This window comes from Lasiodiplodia theobromae, assembly GCF_012971845.1.
Source record: "Lasiodiplodia theobromae strain AM2As chromosome Unknown scaffold_101, whole genome shotgun sequence".
NCBI classification, from domain to species: domain Eukaryota; kingdom Fungi; phylum Ascomycota; class Dothideomycetes; order Botryosphaeriales; family Botryosphaeriaceae; genus Lasiodiplodia; species Lasiodiplodia theobromae.
This window is the reverse complement of record NW_023336291.1, coordinates 3,301-14,665: the sequence shown is the minus strand read 5'-3', so window position 1 is coordinate 14,665 and position 11,365 is coordinate 3,301. Positions and strand designations below refer to the sequence as shown.

Below are 11,365 nucleotides of genomic sequence, written 5' to 3'. Positions count from 1 at the left end.
AATAACGAGGATGCATGGTACGGTGTTACAAAACATGCGCCGTGTTTCTTCTGCAGCGCTGCATCCATTGAGCGAATGAAATCTCTGCAAGGCGCCTGCATGGACACGTTTCGTGGTCGTTATTAGAAATTATAAATGGCAGTACCTCGGCTTACTTGCTGCTTGTGCTCAGAGGGTTGCTTTTTCCTTTCAGTTTACCCTTTCCTAATATTCCGCGGGTGCCATCGCACACGTCTCACTTGTGCGACAAGTTTGCCGTTTTCTTATTCAACGCTTACAAATCCACCTCCACCAATCTTAGCCAGAAACAAACCCGTGTTTTCTCTTAGGTATTGGGTATCAATTATCTGAAAAAATGCGGTTCAATCTGTGTAGTTCAACTTGTGTCACGTTATACGTGCCCCTACAGCCCAGCGTAGGCACCAACATTAGGTACCCGCGTTCGCGACATACTGTTCTCATTCGATTGAAGGTTGTAATAGAAAATTCGGGAGAGCCTTGTGCACCCCATCAGTAACCAACACTTCAGAAGTGCTCCGTAGAACCGTTCAAATTCAGCATCACCAGAATCAATGCTGCTGCTGTCTTTGTCGGTCTCGACGTCATCGCTTCAAAGCTGTGTGAGGGTATCGAGGATTGATTACTTTGTCAGGAAGATACCTGCAGACATGCAAGGACGCATAGTGTACGGTATAGTTGGTGTACAAATGTTGGAATACCTTGAGATCCATCCAGCGAAAAAAAATGTCCCAAATCTGGTGGTTAATTTCTCTGCCCGACGACTGTTGAATAATTTCTCATAATGTGTGTGTGTATGTGTGTGTGTCGACAGAGTGTAGTCCAGGCTTATCGGACCAATGCTGATGGTGGAAGTGTGGCGATATCAACTCGTGGAACGTACTATTGAACAAAAATGACATCCAATCGTGTCTATGGGTTCTTGAATGAATATCGCAATAGTCATTCTGGCTCATTACATAGGCATAGCGTTGCTTACTGTAATGTGCTTTATGTTCTGTCTGTGATAGTCGAAAATTCAATATAATCGGCGGCAGCCTTAAGCCAATCGAAGCATGACCCCGACACTATCCATGTTTTTGGAAGCCTCCAGTGAAATTTCAGTCGAACGATGAAGTTAGGCTTTTATCTGCAGGATCAAGTCGCGAAGAATTTGGGTGGAGGAAGCCATTACTCTTCTAGGTGGTCTACCAATGATCCAGCAATTCTGGTACCTCCGTGTCCCTTGAATGTATGCATGAGTAGTCTCGATATTCTTCTTGCGCTATTCCTCAGTCTATTGCCTTGAAACTCGGGCTTTTGGATGCGGTATTCATTTATAGAGGCCCATTTACAATACTTGGCTGAAAACTTGAGAGTTTTGTGGAATTCTGAAACTCAGAAACTAAGATTCGAAAGTCAATTAGTCCAATATTGGAAGATATGTAGATCTCGATGAGCTAGAGCACATGAAACGAAACTAAGACATCCGAGCAAAGTGCTCACAGATAAATCACTAAATGGATTTTGCGAGAAACAAGTCAAAGTTTCCAGCGGCTGTGGCCAAGATGTGCGGATATGTGCTTCTGAATAAATCTACGTCACGTCGTAGCATTGAGTGTTTGGTGTATGATAAATTGAATCTTCATGAGGAAAACTGAGAAATAACGGATTTCCATGATCTGCAGGCTTCGACTTGTTGGCAAGAAGTAGTCGCTTTCATAACTTTGCTGCGCGGCAGAATCACAACGAGCGAACTTAAAACAAATATAATAGGAGCTAAGACCTGAAGACTGTCTAATGGAGTTACTATCGCGCCTTGACTGTATAAGTTAGCGCTATCTGCCGCGCTCTCGGTACGCATTTGGGGAATTTTGCAGAGGTATTTGGTCTCCTAGGTACCTATACAGAGGCTTACTTACTCAACGGTGGTAGAAGCTAGAACTAGCCCATGGGCATGTATTCGTGATCCTGGTTTTCACAATCTGGGGCCGTATGCAAAATGTCGGGTACGGGCAGCAATTGGCCTGCCTGTTCATCTGGTGGCCAGATAGCGCTGGAGAGCTCATTCGTTTGGCTGTCCAAGGACCTTGAGTAAATAGATAGCTCTCCAGTTGCACTGAAGTTGAAACCCCTCTCTGATCTCTCGATGGTCGACGAGGGAGGCAAAATGGGTGTGCCAGCGGATATGAAGTCTTTTAGCTTCCGAGGATCAAGCATCATGTTGCTTACCACAATGCTTGTCTCTGACGCGGCCGGTGCAATGAAGGTAGCAGCCCTGAAGGCATCTGCAACTTCGGCAGTGTTTAAAAAACCCTGGTCGGCGAGTTGATGAACGGTAGCGCGGGCCTGGTCGAGGTCGGCAGCACTAGCAACACCTCTGATGATGTCTTTGAGGTCCTCTATTTCTTTGCTCAGTGTCTGAATGCGGGATTTTAAAGCGCTGGTGCGCCTCTGATCGCCATCAACATCATAGGTACAGTCTGTTCGGTTTCTCACTAGGCACGAAGTACAAGTAGGGCGTTGGCCATCGCACTAAGATGGTCAACAAAGACGGCAATGACCGGGGGCGAAGGAAGTTGCAGAGTACCTTGTTCTTTCGGTGCCGGCACGGCTGGCATGCGACGGCGATGGTTTTGCGCTTGCTTTGGGTTGCGTGACGGCGATCGAGGACTGAGCCGGGCACACTCGTCTTGACAGGGTCTGAAGATGACTCCAGTGGGCTAGTATTGTTCTGTTTGGGTTTAAGAGCCGGAAACATGTTTCGCAGGGGCATATGTGGAGAGAGATGTGGAGTTCGGGTCCACATAGTATATGTCGTGCGGGGCTATCAGGTGATCAATACCAAGGAATTACGGAGCCAGTCGAGCTTAAAATGAAGCGTGCTTCGTAGCCCTAAAACCCTACCATCTTACCCGCCTCGTCTACGCTGCATGGTCTGCTCGCGTCACACTACAGCTTGCCAAGCCCTGGACCAGTCTACACGGGCCCCAAATTCCTAGTCTTGGTATGCCCTAGCCCACGCCGGAGTTTGCACAAAATGCCACCTAGAATTGGCCACAGCGTTGTAGTGTACTCCATAGAGACGGCGCCACGTCCACCATTCCACCTTGGGATCGAACCGTGCAATTTACCCATTGACCACCGTCCACGGTCAATTATGTCTGTATCTCGCGTCGGGGTTTGTTCTCTTCTTACTTTGCATGGTCGTTCCAAGCTTTCAAGCAATGCCTCATCCCACACTGAGCTGAAATTCATGGATAATCCTCGCCTACTTTCGACCAGCACGGCCGCTTTAGAGCAGAAATCGATACTGATTTGATACATGGTACAGCTTGATAATGTATCTTACAGGTAGTGTTCTCAGGCGTTCAGTCATGCATGAGTCTGACAGAAGGCAGGCATGAGTTGGGGTAGCAGGGACGTCTATGTGTCAATAGTAGAAATTATGGTGGAAAAATGGCTACTTCTAGGGTTGTTTGGGCAATATAAGGTAAGTTAAAGGGCGACGGGAGCCACTAAAGGCAGAAAGCTGACATCTCTGGGCAGAATATACGGTTGGCAAAAGCCGCAGTGAGGAAAATATTCGGTCTTAGCAACGGCTCTACTTAATCGAAAAAAATTTAAACTATATTCACTCATTTCCGCTTAGAAAGGTATACGCGTATTATAGAGGCTTAGAGAGGGATGTAATGATATAAGACTAATTGTTAAGTGGTTGATTTTTACATTATTGCATGATTCTATTAAAGCCTTCTATTTACCAACGTAAATATAAATAGGGGCAGATTACGATCTATGCTGGTATTGATAAAACTGTCGTTGAAATAAGCTCTAGACAGTCTAGACCAGATAAGTACAGAGTCTCCAATGTGGATGCTGTATAAATTGCGGAGCTAGCTCCGATATATCTGGCTCTACTAAATTGCGGAGCTACTTCCGATGCATGTGGCTCTATTAAAAGAAGTTTTATACCAATTACAAACGCAGAGACCTAATTGAGCGTTAGAAGCGTCGAATAAATGGGGTTCGTTTCTTTTATCAAGATAGTTGCGTGACAATTGGTGTGCTTTTCGGCAAGCTTTAGCACGGAATGAATGAATTTACTGTTCCGCCCAAACACTCGGATATAGATATGCTTTTCTCCCCTCTTCTCAAAGAGGTGAAACATGTTTAGATATTGTTTGGTGGCCTTCGATCTAGTAAGAACTTTTAGAAAACGAACGATTATGGTCAAATCAGGAACGTGACTTTGGCTCAATGCAATCAACGCAGAATCCAAATTATATATTTGCGCAGATAGAGCCGACAGAAAATAACTTAAGTGCGAGGCTATAGATGTATACATTTTACGCAAGCGCTCTTGCAAGAAGAATGCCAGTAAACTCTCCGCCACTCCACAACAAAATAGCGTATGCACAACTTGAGGTTGATACCAGAAGCGCTGGAGCCGACAGCAAGGGCAAGGTAAGTGTTTGGTGATCCCCAGGATCAGGTTGGAGTTGATCTCTTCTAATTTCTTATCGATGGGTCTAATAAGGGAAGTTAGAGACTTGGCTAAAATACAAACTTCTGTGGCTCAGATTGTATCTTCAGTAACAAGTAGTGCAGTATTGTAAATATACCTAATTAAAACCAGTAGGAACTGAGAGAAGTATTAGAATATGTGAGGATGCCGATATTTATTAGACCAAGTATTGCTAAGATGATGGTATAGTAAAAGTCATGCGAGTTTCTAATCAGCTGCGTGCGACTGAAAAGCGAAGTGAGTCAGACGGCGTTAGGGATTAGTAGCTAAGCGAGCCTCATCGGCGATTAATGAAGTTGACCAGGATGTATGTGGCACTGCAGAGTGAGACGAGCTCTTTTGCGTCACGAGATAATCGGCAAAACCGGAGTTGCGGTGTACAATCCCTGCGTTAAACCTGGAAGTATAACTAACAGCATATCGGCTTCATTACAGCCCGAGGACAGAAATAAGAAGTACGCACACCAAGATCGAGTAGCAAGCAGTTGTGAAAAACAGAGTAGTGCACAGCCGCTGGTGACTGGATAGAAAACAACTACAGCTTCTCTCATTACCAACATTCGAAACTCAGAGACTTACCCGCAGTTGCATTCAGCAGGGCCTGGTGACACCACTTACAGGGCTGTGCCCCGCTGTTAGTGGTAGTACAAGCGTGAAAGGATTTTAGCTGCTGTGGCTGCACGAAAGCGGTGCGGAGACAGGTATCCGGCATTTTAGGGCTACGGCAAGGGTAAGGGGCGCATCCGACAACACTAATGCAAGCGCCCTGTTCTGGTCTGTTGGCGATGAAGAACGAGACCCTTCAACTAACCAATATGAAGTCAGACATTTGCCGTTCTGTTTACCCTCTATATTAAATTCACGGCGTGAAACAGCCTCTGCACCTCGAAGATTGCGCTCCAGCCCCGATATTATTCTCAAATTTCCCCAAAACCTCACTGCGACGAAGTATCGCTTTGGAGGTGAGATAGTCTACCCTCCAAAATTTCCACCCGGCCCTTAAGCTCCGCGAATTCCGCTTCATGGGCCATTGTAAGGGAACATCTCGTGTTTGATTTTGCCCTAATACAACGAGCGCAGCCCACACGGGTGTTTCCCTTCCCGCATGCCTCCTCGCTGTACACCCGGCAGTCCTTATATCCCCTTGACGCACAGTAAGTGCACGGAAATAAAGCATCCACACCTTCCGCTGTTTCCATTATACGACCGATATGCTCCAGTGTTTTTAATCGAGTGGTGCTCGTGATTTCAAACCAGGAACTGAGTGACACGCTCCACCATCTATCCTTCATTTCTGGGCGGCGATATTTCTCTGCAAGCTGAACTCGTCGAGGTTTTCCAGTCGGAAAATTCGTAGCGCCATCTCTGAGAAAAGCTGTAAGCTATCAATAATGCAGAGGAGATGCAATAGATTGTACACGCACACGTCATGGCTATAATTACTGCGAGCTTCGTTGGAACCGTCATATTCAGAGACGACTAATGGCCTTTGCTTCGACTTCGAATTCGATGATTGCGTGGACTCTGTAGTAAGTTGCTGGGATGCTTCTTTGTCAAGAGGTGGATCGAGCCTGTCTTCGTCGCTGCTACAAGACATTATTGTTGACAAAATGACGACCTCTGACTATAATAGTCAATGGTTCAAGTGAGATTCTGAGGAAACAAAATTTGGACAAATGAGTGACTGTTTGCTGCAATTATGGCTTTAGTACATGAAATCGCCTCGGGTATGCTATGACGCAGTGAAAGGGTCCTGTGTAGATCCGCGTCATCTTTCGTTTGCCACATGCTTCTACTGGGGAGTCAGCAAAGTGTAGATTGGTTTGTGCTACCATGTGCGCTAAGCGGCTTGGTATATGCCATGCATTTTCGTTATTGGATCTTGGCTGCCGTGTGTGTGTCGGAGCGCGAGGGGGGGCTGCTGTTGTGATACGGAACCAAGGTACCTATGTTCGATCAAAGGGCTGACAATCTAGCGAAGGATAATTACCAAAACTATGTCGTTCAATGCCGTAAGATCAGAGGCTCAGCTCAAGTTATAAGTATTTCTTTTATTATATAATCAGTGTTCCCTTGTTAATGACCCCACAATATTCGGACACTAACAATAGCAACATTATACGGACCAGCGGTCAACGGATGAGTCGCACATTCTGCATATGCATTGATCAATTTATGGGGGAAAAGAACTCCCATTTTATTGCATGCTCTTCTTGGAGCGACCTTACAGGCATGAGGACTCCACAATTACGTAAGAAAAAGGCGCGCACCTAAAGACTAAGACTATAAAAAGGCAGAATCAGAGAAAAACCATGCATTTCTATACCAGATCATCACCTACTCTAGCTAGACTAACCTAATGATACAACAAATCCCGGAGGCACTCTTATTTCGGGGTTGCAGGTGTATAAAGATTGATTGTTAGGCGCTCGCTTGCGAGAGTCAGCAGATGCACGGCTGACAACAAACATATGGATTCCTGGCGCCAAGTGATTCAGAAGGTATTCCGTTATTTATAATCTCGCGAAGAGAGATCACGATCGGGAAGAATTATTGATTCGATGATGTCTCGAAAATGTGAATGGTAAACGCTCGGAGGTTAATTATTACTCAAAACAAACCAAATTAAGAAATCGCAGAAGATATCGACCGAGTATTTAAGCATGCTGTCCGCTGGAAGAAAAAAAACTATATGCAGCCGCCTGTCGATGTGTATGAGAATACCCCTTTATTGATTGATTACTAGGATTACCTGGCGTCAGGTAAAGTTACTAGAGGTTATAATATAAATAGTAATCAAGGAGTCGGCAAAATGTTCGGAAGTGATAGCTATTCTGCATGCGCAACGATATCAGACAGAAAATTCTAGATTTGTCCTGGCTAAGCTGTGCGGCACTGGTAACACAGTCTGGCCGTGATCACACGATCCAGGGTGGGGTTAGGGCAGAGAAGAACGAATCGGATCAGACGTGCAGCAGCTGCGTTTGTTAATAGTCAAACTACCACGCATCGCCATGTGTTGCACTGCGTCTCGAGATATTGAATGACCCATATTTTCACTGTGCCTATGTGGATGAAGCTGCGTCCTTCAGGATGAAATGTAATAAATCTGCATCATTTATGCGCAAATGCGATGAGGTTTCCTGCTTTAATGTATTCCCGGAGCCGGACACGCTGCTAGTGGGCGATGCAATTCGCGTATATGTCTACTTTCGCATAGCTTATGGTAGTGGTAATTGCGTAAAGAGTGGGGCTCTCGGGAACCCTGGCAACCTGCTCTCCGAAAGGATTGTACAGACAGTTCTCGATCACTGGAGTATAGCCAGCCGCCCACTCACGCAGGAAAGTTCGGTAATCATCGCTAAAGAGGTTAAAATCTTTAAGATTAGTAACTAAACCTACATTAGCCAGCTGATAAAAGATGCTATTAATTCGTCCCAACATAGTCTGCATTTAAAAGCGAGTAACCATCTACGAATCGTAGATAGTCTCCTTATTAGTGCACGTATCGCTGAAGGAGAAAAAAGTAACTAGCTGGTAGACTTGTAAATTTGCGATGTCGTCGTTGGCTTAACGTACAAGCAGGATATTGTAGCGGTCTTTACGCCGATGGTATTCCTAGCGTCGGAGGCGCGTAGTATGATTCAGTGCGAAACTTCCATGCCGTATTAGCGTCGGCGCTCACGCGGCGGACAGCTCGGAGATCAAAATGCTGATGCTTGATTAGCTGCGTAGATGTTTCTCGCACCTGCCGTAACAGCTCGATGGTTAATCGTGTAACGTGGCCCAGCTGCACACGAAGGGTGCTGTACTAATAGTAGAGCTAGTTATCCTGTCGATGTAAGGGAGAGGAAATATGCAATCTGATCATGTGATGCTAAAGACGACATCTCGCGCTTCACTATGACGGGCAAGTAGGATGCCCTAGGAGTCTAAAGAAAGGTAGCGATTTCAAAGCTAGATCCGTATTTTTTTTTTCAACGGTGATGTGGCGTTCGATAATGCGATTGGCGTTTAAAGTACGAGCCGGCACAGAAGCTAGAGAACAAGGCGACCCAAGCAGCATTCTAGGTACGACATATAGAATTATCTAGAAGCTTAGTATCTAGGCTCGGTATCTACTTTATAAACCAATTGTAAAGCGAAAATTGCAGGATACTACCTCCACGGCAGACTGTCTTATGGCTCCTACAACTAAAAGCAGAGAGATGCTATCGTGTACAGCATATTATGTAGTAAAGACGAAGTTTATACTTGCCCCAATGCCCAATTTGATTAGCGCGTCGCCCAACTGCAACAAAATATTGCGGCCACGCATCAATAGTTATCCACGTCATTGACAGATTGCCAGGCATTTTCCACCTCGGCGTCGACTGCGACCTATATCGTGCCTAACCCCAACAGCTGCACAGTTCGCCTTCGCAGAATGGGATTTGCTCTAAGTACTGTCTGTCAAGCTTGTTTTAGGCGCTCACAATCATCTTGCAGACCGATTTCGACGATCCAATGGGAAATGTAGGCACAAGGTTGCCTTAGAGATGCCGTTAAGAGACGTTCCTGCAAGGAAGTGTAGGGGTACGCATCCCCGATGAGGTCAGCCACAATGCCCGTCTCCTTGACCAGCTGGCTACGGAAGCTGGCCAGCGTGCCGCCGTGATTGACGGCGAGAAGGCTAGGATCTGGACATGCTCGTTTACGTGGGCAACCTTCATTCCCAAGGCCATGTTGTACAATGTCGGCTTGTTCATGATGATCTCGACGCTGGGCGTGTAGCCTCGCCTGCGAGCTGCGCCAGCCAGCTTCATGGCTTTCAACGAATCCCCACCAAGACAAAAGAATTCGTCGTGTGCACCAATCTGCAGCGGCGTAATGCCGAAAGCTTCACTCCACAGGCGTTGCAGCAGCACCTCCGTGTGCCCGTGAGCCTGCTCTTTGGCAGGCAGATAAATGGCAGCGTTGAGCGCCAGGGCGGCGCCGAGCACGCGTAGTTCGTTCCTGTTCAACTTTTTCAATGCGGTGAAGCGTGGTAGTTGTTGGAGGAGGCATATGTGGGAAGGGGCCATGTATTCTTGAAGTCTAGTGGGAAGTCGTGATTGCAGTTCTGATTTTGCCGACGGTTTGGAGCCTTCAACAAACGCGACCAGCGGGTCCTTCTGGGCAGAGGTGAAAACCTCAGCGGCGACGTCTATGCTAAGGTTGAGGATGTCAGAGGCGCAATAATCACTTCTGAAAGCTCCAGGCGTTGGACTCGTATTTAGGCCGTCAAATCTGATGCTGCTGGAGACCTCGTAGCGCACAAGGTCTCCAGTACGATAGAAGCGGCTCATGGCTCTCTCGTCCAAGAAGGCAGGGCGGTTAATGAACGCTTCGGCGGTTTCCTTTTCCAAGCCGAGGTAGTCTCGAGCCACAGCGGGGCCTTTAGCCGTAGCTCACCTATGACATCGATAGCAGCAAGGCGGAAGTCATCGACGGTGTCGAGTTCGAATAACAGAACGCTCGTGTTCATGGCGCCTTTGACCGAACAGAAAATGTAGACGTTTCGAAATAGCAACTGAATTGAGAAGCACGTCAATGTGTATGCGCTTTCGCACTAGCCGACGTCGGGCAGAGATGGAACTCATTGTAATTTGAGGAATGGCCTGGCTAGAATCTGTTAGCGTATGGTCGGCTGGGGGAACGAGAGCCTTACTGTTAAGGTGATGAGTCTGCTTAGAGCAAATAGGAAGATACTCAGAAAGACCGAGACGAGAAGCAGGAAGACTTCATGGCTAACTATGGCTAATATATGTCGCCGACTAGGGCCGCATCAGGTGTGATTCCGACACCAGGAGAGGATCTGCCCGTATTTGTCGTATAATGTCAGACCTCATGTGTATTGCCGATTGCATTTGCTGTGTTCTATTGTTTTGGCTTCAACACCAAGGCAGAACCCTTGTTTATCTCACCACAATCACGCCACTCATGTGTAATTCTTCATATTACTGCAAGCAATTACTGTATATAAAGAGGTAGTTTTACTGCTGTGTTACACTCTTAAGCAGTGTCTAATTCAATTTACGCACACTGTTCAACACATGCACCTTTGGTTTGTCGCTCTCAGATATTTTAGGTCGTTGAAAGTTCATGGTGGTTTTACTTCCATAAATCTCAATCGCGAGAGATAATGCTCGCTACGTTTGATTGATGGCACAATAGGCCTCCCGAAATTAAGCGTAATAAGAATTATATTTCTGACAAACACATGGGAATGAGGAAGCTCTGACTTTTAAGTGCATGGGCAGGCGCGTGGAATGGCTGTCAGCTGGGACTTGCGAAAGCCCGAGAGGGTTGGTGGGGACGAGCTTCTGTGTCGAGATTTCAAACGCCCAAGGCAAATCAGTTTTACCCGAGCGTAGCTGGCCTACCATATAGCAACTAGTCGCACTTACGATCACTTTCTGTAGGCGTATAAAACGCCGAATCCTCATCAGGTCCGTCTTTACAGTGCACCAGACAGTGTAGTCGGTGTTACCAGGGCCTGCCTTAAGGTCTCTTGACGGCAGACTGCTTGCTGTAGCTGATGCTCTTTTTTTTTTTAAAAAAAAAAAGTTTGGTGCAAGCCATTCTACTATTATTCTATATTGTTGGGGTAAAGTGGTATAAGGTTAGAAATATGTAAGAGAATTATAGCTATAATTTCTCGAACAACTCTTCTACCTTAGATCCATTCTAGCTCATTTACGAAAATTGAGTAGTAAAGGTATTTCTCTAGCGATAAACAAACCATAAAGACCGTAGACACGATTAGATTCTTGAGAAGCCCCAGAAACTCCAGAAAAGGCGTTATTAATCAGGTCGAAT

The 11,365-nt window shown here is 46.2% G+C and overlaps 1 protein-coding gene across 1 annotated transcript; it reads right to left on the bottom strand.

The window, feature by feature from the left end:
* Positions 1 to 8,977: 8,977 nt before the first annotated feature.
* On the bottom strand, positions 8,978 to 10,031 carry LTHEOB_13023 (Nonribosomal peptide protein; the record flags this gene model as incomplete). Its single annotated transcript, XM_035509956.1, has 3 exons — positions 8,978 to 9,197; positions 9,257 to 9,890; positions 9,959 to 10,031. 3 exons carry the CDS (start codon positions 10,029 to 10,031, stop codon positions 8,978 to 8,980), a joined length of 927 nt encoding a protein of 308 aa, XP_035375534.1.
* Between the last annotated feature and the right edge of the window lie 1,334 nt (positions 10,032 to 11,365).